This window comes from Taeniopygia guttata, chromosome Z, assembly GCF_048771995.1.
Source record: "Taeniopygia guttata chromosome Z, bTaeGut7.mat, whole genome shotgun sequence".
NCBI classification, from domain to species: Eukaryota; Metazoa; Chordata; class Aves; order Passeriformes; family Estrildidae; genus Taeniopygia; species Taeniopygia guttata.
In genome coordinates this window covers 62,893,385-62,917,963 of record NC_133063.1, presented here as the reverse complement: position 1 = coordinate 62,917,963, position 24,579 = coordinate 62,893,385, and the positions used below count along the sequence as shown (strand labels likewise).

The 24,579-nt window shown below is 37.2% G+C and overlaps 1 protein-coding gene across 7 annotated transcripts in view; it reads right to left on the bottom strand.

Moving 5' to 3' along the window:
- Window positions 1-24,579, bottom strand: part of PRUNE2 (prune homolog 2 with BCH domain) — a 135,439-nt gene that overhangs the window by 57,266 nt on the left and 53,594 nt on the right. For all 7 annotated transcript variants that reach the window (XM_030258582.4, XM_030258584.4, XM_030258583.4 and 4 more), the window contains exon 7: window positions 38-196. In XM_030258582.4, the coding sequence (XP_030114442.4) occupies window positions 38-196 (159 nt within the window). The remainder of the gene's footprint in view (window positions 1-37; window positions 197-24,579) is intronic.

The window sequence follows — 24,579 nt, the reverse complement described above, 5'->3', positions numbered from 1 at the left end:
CCAGGAAAAACATCAGATTCTTTTTCCAAGTACTTACTTGATTGCCTAGCTCTACATTTTCTGAGTATACTGCTATTTGTTGTTTTGTTTGCTTCTCATCTGACAAGCAGTTGGCCAAAATGACAAGTACATCAAACCCATATTTATCTATGAATGCTTTCAGATCACCAATGAGACTCTTGTGTAATACGCAGTCCTGAAAAACATGAAGAAATTAAAAGAAATGTCAGTAACTTTTCTGATTCTTTGTAAAAATAGCTGTAAATGTTAAAAAGCATCAGCAGGTCTAATAATCAAGAAAATTTCATTTCATTTGTCAAAACAACTATGTACCTAATAAAAATCAAGAACCAGTCCCATAGCACAGTAATGGAAGAACACTAGAATACTAAATGCAGGTTTTTCCTTCTTAAGCTGCTGGTGAAATGTAACTCCTACTTGTTCCCACTACCTGCTTTTGCAACATTGCTTACTGTGGGAATCCAGGGTATCCCTCTGGCTGCCCTGGAAGGCCTGGGACCCTGGCAGGGGGTCAGGAACCCCCCTGTACAGAGCCCCGAGAGACACTGTCTCTGATCTCTGTCCATGGAAAAGAGTTTTCAATCTTACAGGATGAATTACAAGCTCTGAGTGTTGATATAAGTAATAATTAGTGTGGCATGGGTGCAAAAGTAGAAGTTTATGATTCTAGATAAGGGCTTCAAAGGGGACAAGATGGAGGAAATTGGGTGTGTCTTATCCTTTTCCTCCTTCTTCATGCCCTCCATGTTTCACTGTAGTGTTGGCATTCTTCTGTTGGTTCAGGCTGGGGACACACTGTTCAACATAGGTGACAGATATTGGCACATTATTGTAAATATAGCACACGTAGTTTCTGGTATATAATGTTTGTACCATCCCACTGGGGGCAGAGCCCCACACGCTGCCCTGCAGGACAGACCTGCGGCAGGGCAGCAGAACATGTTATAGATAAGCAAGAATAAACAACCTTGAAAACAGCACAGACGAATTACGACTTCTTCTTTGGCAATGGGGCAGAAAGACAGAGACTTTCTACAATCTCAGGATCATTTAAATATCGCAGATTCTGACAGCTTAGAGCCACTCCAAGCCCTAGGTTAGTGTATACCCCTGATAAGGAAACTGGGCAAAAGGAGTAGGAGACTTGCATGGGTGCATATGGAGCTTCCAGTAAAACTCAAACTCAAGAAAAGATATGTATACAATGTGCAACAATGGACAGGCCACATGGAAGGACTCTAGGAACATGGAGTTCAGAGATACAGCAAGAAAGGCCAAGACCCACTTGCAACTGAGTCTGGTAAGGGATATCAAGAAGGGCTTCTATGATTTTATCAGCAGCAAAAGAAAGATTAGGCAAAATGCAGGGCCACTGCAGAATCAGATGGGTGTTCTGGTGATGGACGACACAGAGAAGGTAAAATTACTGAATGCCTTCTTTGCTTGTCTTTACTATTGAGACCAGCCCTCATAATTCCCAGCAGTAAAAGAGGAAGGCTGGAGAAAGGAAGGCTTCCCCTTGGCTGTCAAGGGTCGGGTTAGAGATCAGCTAGGCAGACTTAAAACCTTAAATCCATGGGATCCACACACAGGTGCTGAGAGAGCTTGCAGATGTTGCTAATCTGCTGCTTTCCATCATCTTTGAAAAATCATGGAAAATGGGAGAATTGCTTGAAGATTCAAGGAAGGCAAATGTCACTCCCGTCTTCAAAAATGCCAAGGAGACCCGAATAACTACCAGCCAGCCTCACCTCAGTTCCTGGAAAGGTGTTGGAACAGATCATCCTGGAGATCATCAAAAAGCATATAGAAGACAAGAAGGTCATCAGGAACACATGAATAGTCAGGATTGATTCATCAAAGGCAAATCAGATTGGATCAATCTGATAGACTTCTATGATGGCATAGCAGTATGGGTCGATGAGGAGAGAGCAGTGGACGTTGCCTACCTCAGCTTCAGCAGGGCTTTTGACACTGTCTCCCATAACATCCTTATAAATAAACTCAGGAAATTGTGGGTTAGAGGACTTTGAGGAGGATCAGGAATTGGCTTAAGGCAGAGCTCAGAGGGTCAGGATCAGTGCAGCAGAGTCCAGCAGGAGGCCTGTAGTCGGTGGTATTCCCAAGGGATCAATAACGGGGACCAATCTTACTGAACTTACTTGTCAGTGACCTGGAGGAGGGGATCAAACGCACCCTCAGCAGGTTTGCTGGTGACACCAAACTGGGGGCAGTGGCTGATCCACCTGAAAGCTCTGCTGCCATTCAGTGGGACCTTGATCAGCTGGAAGGTTGGGCAGTGAGACACCTGATGAGGCTCAACAAGGGGAAGTGCCAGGTCTTGCACCTGGGCAGGAGCAGCCCCAAGTGCCAGCACAGGCTGGGGCTGACCTCGTACAGAGCAGCTCTGTGGAAAAGGACCTGGGACTCCTGGTGGATCACAAGCTGTCCATGAGCCATCAGTGCCCTCATGGCCAGGAGGGCCAATGTCATCCTGGGGTGCACTGGGAAGAGTGTGGCCAGCAGGTCAAGGGAGGTGATCCTCCCCCTCTACTGAGCCCTGGTGAGGCCACAGCTGGAGTGCTGTGTCCAGTTCTGGGCTCCCCAGCACGAGAGAGACAAGGAGCTACTGCAGAGGGTCCAGTGGAGAGCCACAAGGATGATCAGGGGTCTGGAGCTTCTCTCTCATGAGGAGAGACTCTGGGAGCTGGGACTGCTTGGTCTGGAGAAGACTGAGAGGGGATCTCATCAATACATAGAAATATCTCAAAGGTGGGTGTCAGGAGGATGGTGCCAAACTCTTTTCAGGCACACCCAGAAACAAAACAAGGAGCAACGGTGGTAAACTGAAACACAGGAAGTTTCACCTCAACAAGAGGAAGGATTTCTTTACTCTGAGGGTGGCAGAGCAGTGGAACAGCTGCCTGGGGAGGTTGTGGAGTCTCCCTCTCTGGAGACATTTAAAACCCTCTGCACATGTTCCTGTGTCACCTGCTCTTGGTGACCCTGCTTTGGCAAGGGGCTTGGACTGGATCATCTCCAGAGGTCCCTTCCGACCCTAACAATTCTGTAATTCTGTGATACTGATCTATTGCTATTTCTTGAGTAAATCACGGGGGTTTTGTTAGAAAAAGAAATACTTCATGAAATTTGTCATATCAATATTTCATCTAAAAAAGTAAATGTTAAAATAATAGTATTGAGAAGCAAAATCCACAAGCTGATTTAATTTTGCAGTCCTTCATATGTATCCATGATGATGTTACCCTATTGTAACACACCGTTACCACAGATTGTTCCTACAGATCCCCTTGTTCTTGGCTCCCTGAATTGTGCAAATCTTAAAAAAAATACACACATACACACACAAATAAGGACTGAAGCAAAGTATTTTTATACTCCTTGTATCAAAAAAGTTACCTTCTTTTACACACACCCCCACACCAAATATAAAGGAGGTAAACTTTTATGTTTCCTACTTTCATTAATGCTTGGTCTAGTTCAGTTATGTAGAACTTGAAACATAAACCATACATCCACCTTTCTCAACTGGGAACATAATCCACAAAGTATAAATGTCTTTTTTCAGTCCTCACTTCTGCTAACTACTGGTCAACAAAGACCTAGAAATTTCATATTCTCCTTTATGTTTCTGCTGTATGTCATCTTCTAGCCAAGACTTCTTTGGATGCTGCCAAGCTACACTGGCCATGAATAAACAGCAGTTCCTCATGAACACGGCACAATTGTATGTGGAGAGTGGTATGTTATTCCCCTGCACCCATCTCCTACCTAATAACTTACTGGTTTTGTTACAAATATATGAACACTATTTATTAATCTACTCAAATATGTCCACAAAATGCATCACCCTCACTCTAAGTTAAGCTTAAAAAAAAAATCTTGTTTGTCAGATGCTTTGGAAGTAGATTCCTTTCTGCAACTAGAGATTAAGTTTCCCTTTGATGTTTGCATAGCACCTAAAAATGAGGTTTATGTGAAATTCACACAGATTAATACACAAACAGTCAGCTGCCAGTTTATTGGCAGCTGTATTTCACTCATCTGTGAAATCTCAATAGAGGGTTATGGTGAAGAATTATTCTGAAAAATCTTTGAATGTCAAAATCAGTAAAATATTATGAAGACAGAAGTATTGGATAGATTAGAAACAGTTCCAAAATGTCCTTGAGCATGAAAAAGTCACTTCAATTATCCCATTCTTAACTGCAGCTTGGAACAATTAAAATATATTCAAATAAAAAATCTGAACTATAGCACATTCAACACCATCTGAAAATTCCTGATAACTTGCCTAAACAACCCCTAAAGTTTATTCTTCTAAACTACCAGCAACAGTATTCAGATACTCCCTTCACAGGAATTCAAACATTCAAGTAAATAATGACAGTTGCAAACAAGTCTTACAAACTACCAAAGGCCATAGATTGAAAGACATGATAGATATATGGACTGAATTTGCTAACCTAAATTAACAAGCAAAATGTATTATAAATACATAGAGAAAATGAAAAATTTCCTTCAGAAATCAAAAAATGCAAGCAATTTCAACAGTTAAGCTAGTACATCCCAAATTAATTACATGCATTTAAAAAATTCTGTTGATGAATTAGTATAGCAGGAGATATACTGACATAGCTAAACAATGACAAAGTTCAGTTAACTTGTAATTTTTATACACTCCTTTTCTGTTACTAACATGCTGGCTTAAGTATTACATAATATTTGCATAGTATACAGCAGATAAACAGCGTATGTAAACATTATTGTTTGTTATAATGCCCTCTAAGTAACTTATAAAGAAAAAAATTGATTGTTAGCATACTTGAAATGTATGTACTTGAAATAAATATAATCTAGTAGTAAATATATTTTGCATAGTTAACAGCAGTATAACTACTAGAGTAATTTAGTGTCATAAAATGTAATAAAATGGTGCTTTTGTCTAATGCATATAAATAGTTTCTGCTGTAAGATAGCAATATGATGAACATTCTGAAATTTACAAATATTTTTTGTACCAGGTAGGTAAGCAGAATGAGAAAGTCAAAGAAATCCAAAGACTTTGAAGGATTTTTGAACATAACCTGTTTAATAATTATGATTTTTTGTTGAGAAATACCATTTCATGTGAGCTCTACACTGCTTGGAAATTTCTTTCTCTGAAACTCTATTTTCTTGGTTCTCAAGAATTTCTTTTTAAGTTTAACAGATAATATAACTATAAATATGGATGATCCTTTAAAAGAGGCAAAATATCACAGAAATATCTGAAGAGAATCTGTAACTTATGTGTCTCTTGCAACACTGATTCATGAAATCAACAGTCAATTACCCAATGATCACTGCAAGTGTACATTACACACACTTCTGACTCTTCTAAGATAACTGTGTCAATATTAACCTGACCAAATTAAGAACAAACTGTCTCTTTTGTTCTTCACACTTCTCACATGGGGAGCACAATATGGCTTTTGTCAGAGGTGCTCCATCATTTTGGCTCAAGGAAACTGTCAGTACAGTTTGGGATTCGTTATTCATGGGCAGATACCCTGATGGGTCTAATGAAGCCTTTCTGCTGACAACTCATTTGCTAAAAATACCCAACCATCACAAAATATAAATGAGGAATATCATATCCCATTACAATTTTCACAACTGATGCAATTATCACAATACAGAAGTCATACATACTGCTACTGCATTCTCATAATATTTCATGGTCGGTACTCCTGCATTCCAGTTTATTTCTATGTGATCACTGATAAAACTTTATGACATACTTAAATTGCAATATAATAGGGTAAACACCAAAGATACAGCACACATGCAGAGCTAACAGGCTGTGTGCCATTTGTTGTAAATCCAGCTAATTACAAGAAGCCCCCTCCTTTATTAAAAAAAAATTAAAAAGAAAGGCAAAAGAGTGCAGAAAAATACTCAATTTTTTATAAGAAGTTTTCAGGTAAAAGTCAGTAAAAATTGAAAGAACAGTATAAACAGTATGATGTTTACTAGACTCCAGAAACACAAACAAGTGCATCTTTTTGTTTTACTTCTTTTTTACTTCTATCAACACCACTGGTAAAAATGCTCTATTAAAAATCCCTACCTTCTCTGTAAGGAAAGACTGCATTTTTCTATTACGCATTTCAATGTACCAAACAGCAGCTCTTCTGCACTGATATTTATCAGTCTTCTAGAAAGAACAAAAATAGCAGCAAAATCTACTTTCTTTATGTCAACAGTTTCCAAAGACAAAAAAGGTATTAGGTCCTAAACTAAAGAGTAGGAGAATGGACATCTTTGAGCCTTGTTGTCTTGCTCTATAACAACCCCAGTCACACATTTAACTTTAGGCATTCCAAACTTAAGTTGGAATGAATTTGAACTGGAAATACTATTGCATTGTGGAAAGCTCATATTAAATAATGCAATGAGTGTCTGTTTGGCACTTGCCCTTAGTGCTATGTTTTTACAGTCTATTTAATGAAATGCACAGTAACTAAAAAAATTAAAAAGAAAGCTAAGAAAAAATAGGGATTCCTCTTTAATTAAAAAAAAATAATTCGTATGCTTTGTTCAATGAAAGCATGATTAGACAGGCTCATAATGGAAAGAGCGCCTTTTCTACAGCATTGGTGCATTTCATCATTGTGTCATAACAACGATCCATTCTTTATGAATTCAGACCGTAGCTAAACAGGTTTTACTCACATTTGATACAGGTACAAATTCTGTATATTCAAATTCAGATTTGTCCATTTTAACCTGTGTTTAAGTAGAACTTATAAAGATTTACATGTTGTGTATTTAGCACAGCACATGATTTCTGGGCAAGACTGTGAAGTCTCAATTCATTCATAAAACCTGAGGTAGAAAAATTTTGTTCGGGTATACTGCCAAACTGCAGTTTCATTATTCCCCATTTACAGAACTAGCTGAGACAGCTCTGAATTTAGTAGCTGGGGTACAGCATCATCATGTATCCTAAAAGATACATTATATACATGTAATATAAGGATATCATCATGGCCCATTTGGCTTGTAACATTCTTCCTAGAGTCTCACCTTCAGTGTCTATCACTGTCACCTACCTAAGGAATAATTTCTTATCCATAAGCAAGGCAGCCCCCCATGGGTTCTGAGGTGTACAACTAACTCTGTGAAATACAACAGTGAAAAATGCTCCCCGGTGTCAGTGGGGTTTGTACACATATACTCAAAATATGTAGCAGTTCAGAAAGGCTGGAGATGAAGCCCTGTTAAGGCACTGCCACTACTGCACAACATAAACATTGAGTGCATAGCCTAAAGACATTAACAAACATAGGTAATAATAAACTCCTGTGTATCTAATAATAATATTAGATTGCTGGCACCTCAATATCTAGAAGAAAAGTAGTTTTGCAGCAGTACAGGACTCAGAGAATATCAAAGTGTATCTTGTAGTCTGGTGTAGAGGTGAAAAGTACTCATTTATTTCCATCTCTACAGGAAGAAATTCAAAGTGCTTGTAATTTGTCTCACTGTTAGTGGATGTTTTCTGTAATAGGAAAACTGTGACTGATAAAGAATAAAGCATTTCTGGCAGTTAAAGGGTAAGTAGTTTGGAGTTGTTAAAAATGCAAAATATATTAAAATATACAGAAGTAATTTTCAGATTTAAAGGCTTAAATGACACCTCCCTTTTCAATCTGTCTTTAGAACTTTACCTCTGTAAAATAAGTGAAGGGACCAACTAGAAAACTTGCAATCATAGCAGTACGACTTTTGCTCCAGGTAGAGAAGTATAGAGAAATGTAGTATGTTGAAATGTACTTCCTCCAGATATTTTTAAAGGTTGAAGTAAACATGAACATATCTTTTCGGAAATTCTTTTATTTCAAAACCACAAGTATACAATGCCTAAAAGTAAACACAACTGCTTATGCACCATACTTATAAGTAAAGATCCCCCACATAAAATATGCACTAAATATGTACAAAATTAAAATAAATATCCCCACACTGAAAAACAGCAAGGTTTACACAATCTAAGAATTATTTACCTCAAAAATTTAGAGAAAAAAAATAAGTATCATTTTTTATTAGTCAATAAGCTATGTGGAAATAGCCTACAATATACTATTTTTATTCTTCTTTATATTATTCTGTTTTCTGATTTTAGGTTAAGAACTTGCATCTGATTTTTTCATAGCTTGTAAATCAATTAAAAAATACTGAAAAAGACACAACCTATCACTTCAGTTACAAGGTTCATTTAGTCACATACAATATTTGATTTCACTGTTGACTGATTAGCAAGTGGTAACAAGCAAAACGCTGAACAGACAGAGTGATGAATTAAAACATAAGAAACATCACAACTATACATATACTGACCAGGAGCTGTCTCTTTCAGCCAGCTAAGTCTCAGGTGTAAGGTTACACATAATAATTCATACCTTACAAAATAATCCCCATGCAAACATGATAATGCAAAAACACATTTCTGCCTGTCAGGAAAATTTCTGGCAAAATTAATCAACCATTCATCCATTCAGGCTCTTTGCATATCCTTTTGTCAAAGTGGGAATACTAAGAGATTTCTTTCCTCTTTCACGCGCTCATTGCAATGGTTTGTAAAATCCATCAAGCCTGAGTTGATTTATTGAACTGTCTCTTAGCTCAGCAGTGTAACTATAGCAAATGAACTGGTAACTTCTTAAAAAACAGCAGTGATTCAACAATATCTGGTTTATTTGATTTCTTCTAACTTCAGATTAGTAATTTCTTAAAGGCACTGACTTGCATTATTTAGTAGTTCTACCTGCAATTTTATATCAGCACATTTTGTTTGTACTGCCCCACATTTTTAATATTATGTTTTGATATTTGACAAAGGCATTTTTGATTTATAACTGATGTAAGACTCTACCTAAATCTTCATGGCAGTTAGTATGCTTCTACTGCTACTCAATAGAGCTTTCAAATTTAAATACAATACTGCTGTGTACTATTATGTGAGCCATCTCCCTCATTAGGCTATGAATACTGAAAACTAATTACCCCCACCTATTTCTTTAATTACACAGACAACTTTGCATGCATATTCAACTGTTTTTATATTTATCTATTTCCATCACTAGTAATGAGAATTGTTAGGAAAAGTAGTTAAGGCACAAAAGACAGAGATATGCCAAGCCATTTGAAGCACATGGATTTTATTGCTACGCATCGTCCATTGAACCCCATGAAGCACATTCATCACTCACCAGCTTTGCATTTTTCTTCATAAAGATATATGACCTTTGCCTATCAGATTTCATTAGCAGGGCACCATACAAGGCTCGTCTGCAGATGACAGGATAGAAAGCTAAACAACCTCGCCTGAAGGATTTGTGAGAACAAACCCATCTTCAATCTTTGTCCCTGGGAGGCACTTCTAACACCTGCCAACCACAGCACTATCATCAGAAAAACATTTAGAGATTTATCTTCAGGCTGGTGATTATAAGAGATAATTTGTTTGGAGTATGGATAAAGTTGGTCTAGCATAAACAAACTACAAGCTCAAATTATACGACGAACCTCATTAACTATTGATTTAACCACTGCAAATCCATGAACAAATGTTGTATCAAAATGTTAATACTTCATGAAAATATAATAAAAAAACCCCAAAATGCCAAGGCAGGATGGCAGACTATTGTGAGTGCACTTTTAATGTTTGCAGTTAAACTGGAAATGGAGACTTGCTTTTTTTATAATATGGACAACACTATACTATTATGATTTTCTCTTAAGATGGAGCTTTGTCTGGCAAGACGTGCTAGATCTTTTCAGTTACTGCTGCCACTATAGAGGGATGGGACAGTGTTTTCTCTTCTACTTTCAGGAATACTTGTTTTGTTTTGAGACAGTAAGACTAAATGTACCATTAAAAACACTTTCAATAGCAAAAAGCTACAAGTATTACAAATTGATGCCATCACAGCCAGACAAACTAAAAAACTAAAAAACAAACTATATATTCATTGATACCTTCTATATTACAGATATCACACATATCCTATGTTCCATAACACGAAATAACTTTCTCCTAATCTTTGAAAATTATTTAAACTCTAACTAAAAATAAACTGTCAGTCTTCAGCCAACAGTATATTTAGAAATAATACAGCTGCATTATTCCTGAGTTTTTGAGGGGGAAAGCTTGGGGTTTTTTCCTTCTTTCCTAATACAATGGCATTGAGGCCTGTCCCCTCTTTGGCAACAGAGAGAAAAATTGCTGCCAGACTTCCTGCTGCAATCCAAAGAGAAGAGCCAGAAAATGTTTCCACCTGTGGTGGAATATGGCCTAGGAGAATTCTATTGCATGGCTCTGATAGCAACACAATCCCTTAATATGCCTATCTTGGGAGTTCATTTGTGTATAGAAGGTAGAAGGAAACCCACAGTACCTCCTATACTCCAGCAGTCTAAACAAATCATTCAGTGTGACTTGCACATAATAACAAAACATCAACACTTTTAACACTAATATTTACTCTAGAAACAAAAATCTTTTGGAAGGAACTCAAAAACTTTCAGGTAAAACATTCAAAAGAAGAAGAAATTGTAAAAATATTTTCATGGGATGACATTATCTCTCATTACTAATTGCTTCTGGATGGAAATGGGATTGTGAAATTATTAGTTTATCAATAAAAAAACAAAGGCTAAATCTGCTGGGGAAGACAATCGTACAACCTAAGTGTTCCTCACACAGCAACATAGCCATTCAAAGTTACATGGCAATATTAGTTTTTCCTTTACTTTTTTTACCTTTTTTTCCCTGTTAGATTTACTTCGCTAATTAAAGTATTCAACTCACAATGTCACTTCAGGAATAAACCAGTTATTTAATTATTAAAGCCATTTCACTCCATATATATAGACAAGAAAATGATGTTACAAGATAATTGATAGAAAATTTAAAATAATCAGCTGATAATACATCTAAAGAGCCATTTGTGCAGGATTCAGTTATATTACTTCTAATATATTCTAAGTTGTTAGTATGTCATTTTTTGATTGTTTCATCAAATTTCAGTAATTTGTGAAGCCTTCTCTTTCATCTAGCTATATCTTCTGCCTTTCTAAAGCAGCTCTTTGATTCTTCACAGTCTTTCGACTGCAAATAAATTTTCTCTAAAAATTTACTTCTTCCATTCATGCTCTTGACTTCAAAATACTATTTTGTCCTACAGGTTTTCTTTCTCCAGTGATGAAAATTCTTGACTTACATAATTTTTACTTCTTCTATTACTTGTCATGAACACTCTTGTTCCCACTTTCAACTTTTCATTCTCCTTTCTATTACCCCAAACTCTCTAAATGCAAAATACAGTTTCACATTGAGGCATAATGCTCTCTAATTATACTTCAGTCTTTTTTATACTTTTATCCTTTGGTTCACAACCAATGTTCCCTTTCAGCACCACAGATCCACGTTTTTGAAAAATGCTACTCTAAACAGGTTCTCATCATATGGGAAAATTCAAACAGTAATAATTACCTTCAGATGTTCAATTTGCAAGCCTGAACAAAAAGGCCTATTCAGAATTCCACAAACTAAAAGTTAATGGAAATCCACTCAGACTTCACAAGATTTGGCACATGCCACTAATCTACACATAAGAATTCTCCCAATCATATTTGTGATGATATTCATGGTATTGCTTAGGCAGTCAAGTTTAGCAAAAGGTCCTTCCAGGAAATAAAAGTTCCCTGCTATGTATTTTAGTATTTTTGAAATGCATTTTCAATTATTTTGATTAAATCACTTTTGCACTGTATGATAGATCACTGGTACTGTGGTTGACCACCAGTAGTGCCTTGTCAATATGGAACAACTGTCTGGCATACAACTGAAGACAAAAGATAATTAATTTTCTATTCATTCAGTTTATCTCTCTGCTGTGGGAAGCTGAACACCTTCCTCCAAAATACATGAACAGACAAGGATCAATGTATTACCAATTCAACTGACTTTAGCCACATCTGCAGTGAGATTGAACTAGGAATTAGAAATTGGACAAAGATGGTCAAATGCTGTACACCAAACTTTGACAACCACAAAAAAAAAAAGCCCAGACAAATAAGAGCAGCAATTCAGTTTCTTGCAATTCATTTAAGTTTCCTATGGATTCTTCTAATAAGCACTTATAGTTATGCAAACAAAATGCCTTTAGCAACTCGTTTGTTAAACAGTCAGTTCCTTCAGAAGAGAGAAAAGTCATTACCAACACCAGCAAAATAGGATAAAACAAAGTTTTTTGTAGATGCCTGCTAGGGGACTCATACTTGGTTACACCAGGCTGAAGTTAGCTGTGGCACTCTTGTCTCTATTTTACTAAGAGTAACTAAGAGAGCAGCTTTATCACTGAGATAGTTCTATTTCCTGAGAACCAAATACAAGCTTTCTGTAAGTCTGCTTTTGGACCAAGTTCTCCAATATACATTCTTTCTTCAGGTTGTATCCTTCAGAAAGTTGTTCTTTGCTCTCTCACTAGACAAATAGAAATGAAAAATTAGATAAAAGCAAAACAGTACCCTAAAATCAATCTGAAGTTAATCACTCTGAGACACAGGAGTGCTTGTAAATGCAGTTAAACAATCACCCAAAACAACTGGAGTACGTTTCATATTGTTCTAGTTTTACTTGATACTTGCATTAAATATTCAATGTTTAAAAGAAATTATGACTAGGAGTTTTTCATGTCATGTAGAACAGTAACACAGGGATTTTGTTGGGGTCAGTAAACAAAAATGTGCTTTGAGATTTAATATTACAGGAAAAGTGGCATGCAAAATCTTTTTTTTACAATATGTTCAGCAGCCAGATCAATTAATTTCCATAATCTTCAGCTATATCAGTACAGCTCCCATGGCAAAACACAAGTTTCAAATGGGCGTTACCAACTTACTGGCAATTAAACCATGCGCACTAGTGACTCCAGCTAGCACAACTGGCTCTGCTCACACCATTACAGCTTTCTTCCATTAACTTAAATCTTGAGCCAAGACTAAAACATGTTCTTCTCTCTGCTTCAAGACTACAATAATTCATTGTGATTGAAGCATCTTTCTAACACAATAAGAAATAGGTACTTCTCACCAATGTATTATCAGAACCATGATAAGTAATAAAGAAAAGGCTAAGTAAGATGCTAAGTAATAAAGAAAAGGCTCTTTAAACAATATTAAAAGAGTGCCTCATTTAATAGTGCATCTATTACATTAATAGTTTTAGTCTCTTGCAACTGAGTTAAAAATAAACAGCAGTAACACAGATCTAGAGCTCCTTCAGTGACTACACCTGCATCATAATCCTTAAAAAAGATGTAACTTTAAACATCCAAATTGCAAGACACAATGGTCCTAACCTAAAATAACATAAAAGGCACTGACTTACCTCACTTTACAGTGAACCACAAGCCTTGATATTAGTCCCTCAAACAAAAGGAACTGACCATAGTTCTGCTGTATTCTTCAGCAGAGCAATATTTTTACATGTAATATGTGCTTTACCTTCACCACTCTACATCCACCAGGAAGAAGAGGGAGAGTAATGAGAAGAAATAGTACAAGACACCAGAATTCTTTGCCAGAACTTTTAGCAAACAGCTGCTTACAGGTATCAGGGAAGACAGAGAGGATATGATAAAGAAGCTGTGAACAGATATAAGGCGAGGGACAAAAAGAGGGCACCCATTAATTGGACTCATGAGTTTATACCGGAATAATAATTGTAGAGAATTCTCTATTAGGTAGAGTTCACTGAGTAAAACACTGAAAAATACAAGGTAGAGGAAGAAATAGGAAACTAAATGTGTATAATAGCAAGTATTATGTAATCTGAGTATGAGCATTACCAATAAAGGGAGCAGACAAGAAGTCTTGATTAAAAGACATTTAAATTTGATTTAATCTTTCTTTTTCACCCACCAGATGGTGCCCTTGCAGCATCCATGAACAAGCTAAGTGAATCTGCCTCTGTCTACAGACACAGACAGGTTATTCCATGTGTTCTCATACCTAGTTCTGAAGGGACAGCTTAGCTGTATCACTGACATTTGAACTGTTCTTAAAAGAGAAGACTTTTCAGATAGTTCTTGGCATACAAATTTTTCAAAATCTCATTAGAAGTCTGACTAATTTTAGTAGCAGCATGATCTACAGGCCATACCTACCCCTATGGCAGCTGGTATCCGCTGCGGTGTATGGATCTGTGAGCAGGAGAATGACAGTTTGGCATCAATTAGGAGAGCACACAAACTCTTAGAAAGCACTGGAGATTTATTTTGTTGCCTGAAACATGGTTTCTAATCTGGAAATACTTCATCTCTGCAGAGCTGTGTATTTCTCCCACAGTGGTGGAGAAAGCTTTGCATCTGTTCAGGTTAATGCGCTCCTGTTTCTCTGCTGACATTTAAATTCAAGGATACACAGCATTCTTGATTGGCACACAGAAGTAAAATGTGTATTCAGTGTTAATCTCCTAGTCTATTACTACCGTCTTTCATAATCTACATATATTTTACAAAATTCTTTAGTAAGAAAGGCTGTCAGAGCAAATGATGCATCAAATTCAAACAGGCCATCAAGATTGCTAATGGATTTTAATAGCAGCTATTACAGCATAATGGTATTTTCCCAACAGCTGTTTGTTTATAAAATTTTCAGTTTACAAGACCTTTATGTCCAATCCCAGGAGACATCTGTCAATTCATTTATAATCATTTGGTTCAACCTACATGTAAATGCTGTCTTATTTGCACTGAGTGTGATTGTGTATGTGTAGAAGACATGAGGAACTACCACAGCAATGAAAATGCTAGGGAACTTTACAAACTAAACTAATTAGTGTGTACCTTTTGACTTTAACAACAAATTAAAATGTTTTACTTGTTTCTTTCTTCTCACTCCTGAACAGCTCATTGCAACTAAGGAAGAGCTGCCTGGATCACAGCCTATTTTATGTCCCAAACTGACATATGATTATTTGTTTAGTTCCATGTAGCTACAGCTGTTAAAGATTTGAAAATATAGCACATAACTGGGCATAACTGGAGCAACTGGTCAGCAGGCAACAACTCAATGTGGCCTGCAGAAGTGGTAGAGAAGCATTAGAGGAAAAGTATCTTGACAGACTTACGAAGTTTAATCTGATCTGGAAACCTACAGGACAAAAACCCATAAAAGCATGACTAAGATTTTTTCCCAGGTTTGTGATGACTTGGTTTGGTTTGGTTTGGTTTGGTTTGGTTTGGTTTGGTTTGGTTTGGTTTGGTTGTTTGGGGGTATTTTAGTGTACAAGCAAGCATTTTTTGATATCTATTAGACAGAATATCAGGAAGAAACAGGAAACTAGGACCCTGGCATGCTTTTTCTATTGAGTCATATTCAGAGCTGAACTGTGAAATGAATGGGATTTTTAAAAATTATTCAGAAGATAACTAGAAATGGGAGCTAATTATGAACGGAGGAAAGAAAAATGGATCAATTTATTGGGATTTTTTGATGCTGCACACTTAGAGATTGCTGTCCTGCTCTCTTCCTAATTCTCAAACTGCCTATGTAATATAAATTTCTGAGTACAGTTAATACTGAAGTCTGGAAAAATGTCTTTTAGTATATGTACTAATGGGTTAGATTCTTCTAGAAACATCTAGACCTAAATAATTTAGCTTTCACGGTATCAGTAAATACCCTATTAACAACAAGCAACTGAGAATTTTTAAGGATACACGACAAGAAAAACCACACACTTCACCTTAAACAATTCCCTCTTTAAACAGCAGATGGCTCTAGTTTTCCACAAAAGAGGGCTATGACTAAAATTTTCAGCCAGGATTCTCATTTCCATCATACAGGAATAGAGGAATTGTTATGCTGTAAGCAGGATATGGATAAACAACCTGTTAAATGGGTGCTATTTGTGAGCAGTGTTAGGTAACCACCTTACAAACCAGCAGTCTTCATCCATACAACAAGTACTGTTCTGGACAATTAGCTTATAGTCAATGTCAATTACAGCAGGCTCTGTAGATTCAGATTCTACCTCTGTGCCTGCTAATCTCTGTAGTCTTAAACATCTCAAGCAATACGGAAAATTACTAAAAGAAGAAGCTTTATATTTACATTTTTCTTGGAATGCCTTGACATTTATGGTGCTTTACATGGAGATGCACCATTTTTCCTCCTAGTCATTTCAATACCATACCATGACTTAACCATTACTATTTGGTTTACTCTGATTTTTATAAGTCATCTGCACAGCAGACTTTTAGCAATAATTTTCATGGAAGAAGAAGAATTAAAAAGTTAAAAAAAAAAAAATCTCCAAAGACACACAGTCTAAGTCTCCCATCATGTCTGCCAAGACAGTTATGGTCAAATCTATGGACATGGAGTTGATATGAGAAAAGTAATTTAAAAACACAATCTAAAGATGATCAACTGAAAAAAAAAAATTACTTTCTACCTCTAAATCAATGCAGTAGAAGAGCTGGGCTTAACAGAAAACCACCAATGAGATTAGACTGCAACTCATATTTATACACCAGCTAGCCAGAACTGTGTGGGACAATAAAAGGAGTTTTTTTTCAAAAACACTAATGGCAATACACAGCATAAAAATAACATTGTCCCATTACAGGATAAGGATGGTTATCTCACAAACAGGTACATGGAAAAGGCAGTGATGTTTAATGCATTCTTTGCCTCTGTCTTTAACGCTGATGACTGACCAAGGGGGTCTCAGTGCCCTGAGCTGAAGGATCATGACTGCAAGAACAATCAATTCCCATTGGATCCTGAATTTGTGAGGGACCTGTTGCTCCAGCCAGACCCCTACAAATCTAGTCCTGATGGGATTCATCCAATACTTCTCAAAGAGCTGCTGTCATTGCAAAGCCTTTCTCAATGATTTTTGATCAATAAGTCCCAGCTGACTGGAAGCTTGATTTTCAGGAAGATGAAGGAGGACCCTGGAAAATACAGGCCTGTCAGTCTCATTTCAGTGACAGGTAGTTATGGAGAAGATTACTCGGGGGTATTGACAAACACCTGAAGGACAACACAGGCTTTGGTCACAGCCAGCATGGTTTCATGAGAGAAGCTGCTTTATCAAACTTGAGATCCTTTCATAACATGGTAACCCACCCAGTTCATCAAGGGAAGCCAGTTGATGTGATCTTCTTGGATTTCAGTAAAGCTTCCAATACGACTCTCACAGAATCCTTCTGGACAAAATGTGCAGCCCACAGCTGGATAAACACATCATGGGATGGGTGAGCAGATGGGTCATGGGTCAGGCACAAAGGGTTACAGTGAGTGGGGTGACATCAGACTGGGGACCTGTCACTGGAGGGGCTCCACAGGGCCCCATCCTCGGCCCTCTGCTCCTCAACATCTTCATAGATTACCTGGAGGCAGGACTGGAAGGTTTACTCAGACAGTTCCCAGTAAACAAAAAACTGGGAGGAGCTGCTGACTCCCTCAAAAGGCAGGGACACCCTGCAGAGAGGCCTTGACAAATCAGGGATTTGGGCAATCACCAACCACATAAAGTTCAACAGGGGAAAGTGCCGGAATCTTCATCTGGGACGGGGCAACCCTGGATGTATGGAGAGACTGGGAATGAGATGCTGTAAGCAGGGCCATGGAAAGGCACCTGGGGGTCCTGGCAAGTTGAACAGAAGGTTTGTTCAAGTACTTCGCAATAAATGAGATATATTCTGAGATATCATCACAAGTGGTCTCTGCATTAGCAAGTTTGCAAGATTATAGAGTCTTCTGGACTATTTGTCTTGGGTTGTCATGACACAACAATGACTGGTGAATTTCAACCTTTAGTCAAAAGGAAATGTCAAGCACAGCAAAAAATATGATAAAGCAAGCTTAAAAAATTTAAAACAAGGGTGCGATGGGAGATGAAAAACCAGCCCTCTCCACAAATCTTTCTTACGAAATTCTAATAGCTTTTCAAAGTGAGAAACTGAAAGTACAGTAATTAAAGAAAACACCCAAAAGTTAGTAAAGGCAACATTCAGAACTGAAAAGTGTGCAGTGTATTGCAGGTGCCTTCATCTTAGTATGCCATAAGCTTCCCAATGTCTTAATTTTTCTTTGTTTTTTTTAGTTTTTCTTCTTCTTTTCTTTTTCACAATTTTGAAGAACTCTGAGTACTTAATTCTTGCCACTGTTACATGGTTTCCCTATGATTTCAAATGTATCCTACATTCTCCAACCTATGTACCATGCTGACCTAAGGAAATGTCAGCTGAACAATAAAACTAAGAGATTCTGAAGAGAAATTTAAGATATCAGAGAGATGACTACTCAAAAGCAATTTTCAGCTCTTGAGTATGTGTAACACATCAGCTTATTCTCTGAATAGTTTCCGGTACAATAAATGAAGGGAAGGGAGGGGGAGCCAAGAGAGTTTTCCTTGCATGTTCCTTGTGCTTTCACTGTTGAACAGAATTGTATCCAAATATATCATACTAGATACATATAGGAATGCCTTCTCTTCCATATAGAATACATTATATTAACTTATTCTTCTGTACAGTGCATTATATTTCTTTGTACTACTGGACAAATACTGCATTTCTTGCAGACACTGATGAGTGAAATAAGAATTACGTGGATCAGATACTTAGAGACGAGAAGATTAAGAGAATACTGATTTTTTTGGGGGGTTTAATTCATAAATCATTATGTGATCTTTCAAGATTTATAATGATCCACACGAGAAACATTCCAAAGAACTAGCATGAAAATTGCATATTATATGATATTCCTCCAGAGTCTATATGCCAAATGTTTTACCTTAATAGTAAAGAATTTGTCTATTCCACAATTGGAAATATACGTAAAGTAAAATGTATCACAAAATTTCTGACAATGCCAAACAAATGCATAGCTAGAGCAGAAAAACATAATGCATTACTTGCTATGGGCATGATAAACTGGGAGCCTTTAAAAGGAACAGATATTTTCAGCATTTTTTAACATAAAGCAAATATATATCCTGTTGCCACCAACAAGTATTTCTGTGCCTTGGATTTCTGCTGAATCCTGCCCACTTATTTTTACAGATCAAATTATGCACAATTTATTTAATTATTAGAATCTACTCCTAAGCTGTTCATAGAACTCTCTAATGAGTTGGAGCAATCTACCTATGCTTTCATCAAGTGAATAAATTTACCTATTTAATTTTATCTGTACCAAACTTTATTTTAAGAGGGACACAAGGACAGGTAACTAATAATTCTGATAATAGTCAATCCTCATCTTCAAGGAACTTATAAATGCTGAGTAATCATTTTTTACATTCCTCTCTCAAACATGCCTTTGTCCTGTGTTCTCACCAAAATTGCCCTCTTTTATGTATCAATGGAATTTACAATATCTAATAAATGCCTGTCCACTTACTAGGTCAGATTCTGATTTCCACTGTATCTCAGAAGATCAGAAAAAATGGCTTCAAATGAGTTAATGTAAGTCACTGGAGACAATTTAGATTTGAGAAATACCAATACCAATGCACTGAAGAGATACCAATCTATTTAACCAAACATCTTTTCCGATAGAATGAGTTTCTATATCTTTCATGCTCCTACCTTTTTTTTATTCTATATTATTTAAAGAACTGTTAGTATTTATTTACTTCCCATAAATTAATGGAAAAAATGCTTTCTAGAGCACAATATTTCACCAGAGAATGCAAAACAATGTCTAGTATCCTAATAAATACTGTTATGTCTGAAATGAGTTATCTCAGTAGTGACTTGGGCTCAGATTTATTGTACAGTTCATCAACTTCTCAGCATGCTGGATAATGAATGTTTCATTTACATTGCTAATTGCCAAGCCATGGTTCCTTCAACCTTTAACCCTTACGCTTTATCACATTATCACCATATGTCAATATAATTGCATTCAACATTCTGAACAACTAACTTTTTCATGAGGTCAAGAGATTCTCTTCTTTAAAGCTTTACCAGTGGGATATCTTTAAAACTACAAAGAAAACCAGTAGTATATAGACAGTGGGAAGCTAAGGCAATTTTTTCTTCTGAAAAACTGCTTACATTGTCTGACCCAAAATAAGTTATTTTCTCTTAAAACCACCATTTTCCCACTGTAACTAAATCATGCATAGTTCCATGAAGAACTTCACCTTTACTATCTGTAATTACGAAACACTATTAGCTAAGTCCTAATATGAAATATCTTCTGTATCTGCTTGTGCTTTTTTTTAATCTGTGGAATTATGCAGTTATTTCCACATCTTGATCTTCATTCTGCGTTGTACTAAAATTAGTTTACTGTAGGCATCATTCTAGATGCTGTCTTAGGCTATGTCTGCGTTATAAAAGCATTGCCACTCATTTCTTACGTTTATACTTCCCCTCAATGGAAAATTGGCCTGTATCTCCACCTCACTCTGCACCTGCAAATTCCTTTCTTTCTTTTGACTTTCACCACAAATACTTCTTTCATCCCTGAAACCTCACTGTCAATTGCAAAGTTTAAGCCAAATCATACACAAAGTAAGTGTTCTGGAAAATGATTTTACTACTAAGTGTAACTGAATCAGTTTTACAGCTTGTATATGGTCAAACTTAAGAGAGAAATGTGCTCCTGGTTGGTTACAGTTACATCAGCAATGACTCTGGCCTTTCTCCATTTCTTTGGAACAAGAAACTTTGACAAGGCACCTTCTAGAACAATTCTGAAATACAGAAGGTTAGAAATTTTTTTCTCAGTATTTGAGTCAAAAATCCAGATGGACTCTCACAGACAGAATTAAGCAAACTGCATTAGAATAACGAAAATGAGTAATGAAGATGAAAGAGAGTGAGCCTACTTCATCTTCCATGTAGCAAAACTTTCACATTACACGGCAGATAGACAGGTCATATGTCTCAGATTTATCTGGTGTATATGCATATATATACACACAGACATAAATGTATGGCACACATACTAAGGCATGTAGTGCCATGAATCAGCAGCCCCATCTCAGAGAAAAATACTGTAGCATAATCTGGAAGCCCACAAATAGGTGGAAGCTTCAAGTTGGTTTATATCACACTTAATACTGCTTTGTATCTTTATGTTCTGTACCATAGCAGCTCATTCCCCTCTACTACTGTAATTCCCTATCTCTTCTTTCACTCTCGGAATGTCCTTTCTGACCAAACACCAAATCCACAAAGACTCCTTTCTGTCAGTTCCTTCTATCCTCAACTTCTTCTGCAGGAACCTTGCTTGATTCTACGACAAGAGCGCTACAAAATAATAACTGCACTTGAAAATTTGAAGTATAACAGAGTAGCAGGCATGAGCACTCATTATACCTTGAGGTTTATATACCACTCCCTTGCAACTTGCATCTATTAAAAAAAAAGTTTTAGCATACACTGCTGTTAACATAACCTTCTTCCCAAACTGTAGATAATCCCTTTTCAAATAATTTGCAGTATCCACCCAATAAACATCCATTTTTTAGTGTTCAATTGGTCATGTTCCTGGATGTCAGAGAAAAGGACTGCTTCTGCTCCTTACTAGCTTGGACAAGACACAACATTCTGATTTACCTATACATAAAACATGAGAAAAGCCTGGAATCAGAACTATAAACCCCTTTGAAGTAGATTAAGACCAGAAATGTATGTTTTCTTCAAAGTGTTTCAATCTATTAAATGTATATAAAAACATTTTATGAAATCAAATTCCATGTTACCACTGAGAAATTATTCCCCCATCCACACCAGCTGAGACACAACATAAGTATGTCACTCCTAAATATGAGGAACTTTCAGCAGTATATGCCAAACAGTGTGTTCCTAGGAGATTTAAGCATGTGGTTATTCATTTCTAGCTGCTTCTGTGGAGTCATCTTGGTTCTTATGTTATCAGGTAACAGTATTATCTAATTTTGTGAAGAATAGTGACATCAAGTACAGGTAATCACTTGAAAGTGCAGAGGGCTATTTGAAAGCATGCTTATTTTCTTAGTCTTTAACGTGGATTAAAAAAAATACAGCCAAATTCTATGTAACGTTAAATGTGTTCAGAATGTGAGTTCATGATGACTGAGTACACAGTACACAAAGGATCACTCATCACTTAATTTACTTTAACCTCCCACCTACTTCCAGTTGACACATGGAACTAAATTTTGTTCTAAAATAGTTTAAACCATTAAATCCAGAGTCCTGAACAGTTTGAATACCAGTGGTTCTAGACTTCAGCTGATACTTGTAGAAATATAAATGCATAAGTAATGAAATTACTACTTTCAGTGTTCTGTTCACTTGGGCATCTTTAAAACCTTACTATGAGTTTAACAATTACACTGTCAATAACTCAAGTCCACAGTAAGAAAGGCTGAGGATTAGCTTCTGAGTAAATATTATTTATACTACTAAACAAAATTCTATTACCTCAGAAGATCTGTGTAACTGACTGAAACACTATAAACAATTAAGCTAATGATACCCATGATATACATGAAGGAAGAATTCATAATAGATGACAAAACAATCAATGCTTTCTATTTATTCAGGTATCAGTATTTACAGATTAGTCTGTGGAGAAGACCAACAAGAATCAGCACACTAGAGGAGGACAAAATACCCAAAAACAATCGGAAAAACAAAACTTGTCATTCCAATTAACCCCTATCCAATATAAGATGGAACAAGGGGAAATCAAACATAACTGCACATACTAATATACAAGCCAAATATGCAACCTGAATCACATCAGCAATCCGTGGTGACTATGCTAAGACAAACACTTAGCAGCATCCAATGAAAGAGGTTTGCATTTATTTGACCTAAATATCTCCAGATGGTGTTAACGAACTATTTGATCTTGAAGGCACGGAAAAAATGTTGCCTAAAGGAAATTGTACCATGATTGTTCAATGTTCAATGCACCTTCCTTCTAGATCAGAATCATGAACAGTTCTGAATTATCATAGAATAAAGAATGGCCTGGGTTGGAACGGACCTTAAAGATCCTCTAGTTCCAAGCTACCTGCCATGGGCAGGAACACATTTCACTAGACCATGTTGCTCAGAGCCCAATCCAAAATGGCCTTGAACACTTCCGGAGATGGAACATCCATGACTTCCCTGGGCAACCTGTTCCAGGTGCCTGGTCACCTTCAAAGTAAAGAATTTCGTTGTAGTATCTAACCTAAATCTACTCTCTTTTAGCTTGAAGCCATTTCCCCTTGCTCTTGTAAATAGTCTCACTCCATCTTTTTTGTAAGCTCTCTTAGGTTCTGGAAGGCTGTAATTGGGTCACCCAAAGCTTTCTCTTCTCCAGGATGAACAGTCCCAACTGTCTCAGCCTCTCCTCATAGGAGAGATGCACCATCCCTCTAATCAGTTTGGTAACCCTCCTCTGGATTCACTCCATCAGTTCCATGTCCTTCCTGTGCTGGGACCCCAGAGCTGATGCAGCCCTGCAGGTGGGGTCTGAGCAGAGCAGAGCAGAACAGAGGGGCAGAATCCCCTCCCTGGCCCTGCTGCTCACACTGCTTTGGATACAGCCCAGGACACGTTTGGCTTTCTGGGCTGTGAGTGCTCATTGCTGGTCCATGTAATGTCCAGCCTCTCCTCCACCAGCACCCCCATATCCTTCTCAGTTGAATCCATATCTGGAATGGGAATGTGCAGGTCTCTTGCTGGAACAGGCAGCATCCAGGCAGAAAACAAAGCATGTGCATTACCAAGGTCTAATGTATGACAATAAGACAGAGGACAGGATGCAAAACACTGCTTTTAAAAGCATTTCCTTTTGTAGCTATTTAATGTTTGCAATTACAATATGGAGTGCATAATGGCAGCCATTTCTATTATTTGGAAAAATGTATCCATTCATGCTACTGAGTTTAATTTGCTCAGATACGCGTCCTCTGACATGTAAAACAGATATTTTGGGGGTATGTTTTAATATAGCAATGCAGACCCACCTGTGGGGAAAAACTCTTTCTTTGGGCTGGAAACAGTGATTGAAGAGTGGTCACTCGGCTTGCTGATACATACAAGGCCTAGGGTGGACCAAGCTGTAAAGAGTCCTTGAAGGACAGTAATTACAGTGAAGTCCCTAGAGAGGAGAAGAACCCACAGAGAGAAAGAAAGCATGTACGCAATACTAAGAGAAAGCCCCAGGAGCTCATTGGAGATTGGGAGTTTTCAAAATACTGATGCTATGGATTTCCATGGCTGTGGTTGAGGAAAAAACCATACCATTATTTATTTTTGATTTATTTTACACCTCCTTCTGTATCTGATTCAAATCCTAGCAGTGGCCCAGAAGATTAACACATTCATTTAGTTGGTGATCTTCTTGAAGAGGCCCAAGGAAAAGCTAAAGCACCCCATAGCACAACAAGAAAAGTGATGTTTTCCACCAACTGCCCTTCATGGAGAAAGCACAGCCCTGGGGCAGCTGGCAGCATGCCAGACCAGAGTG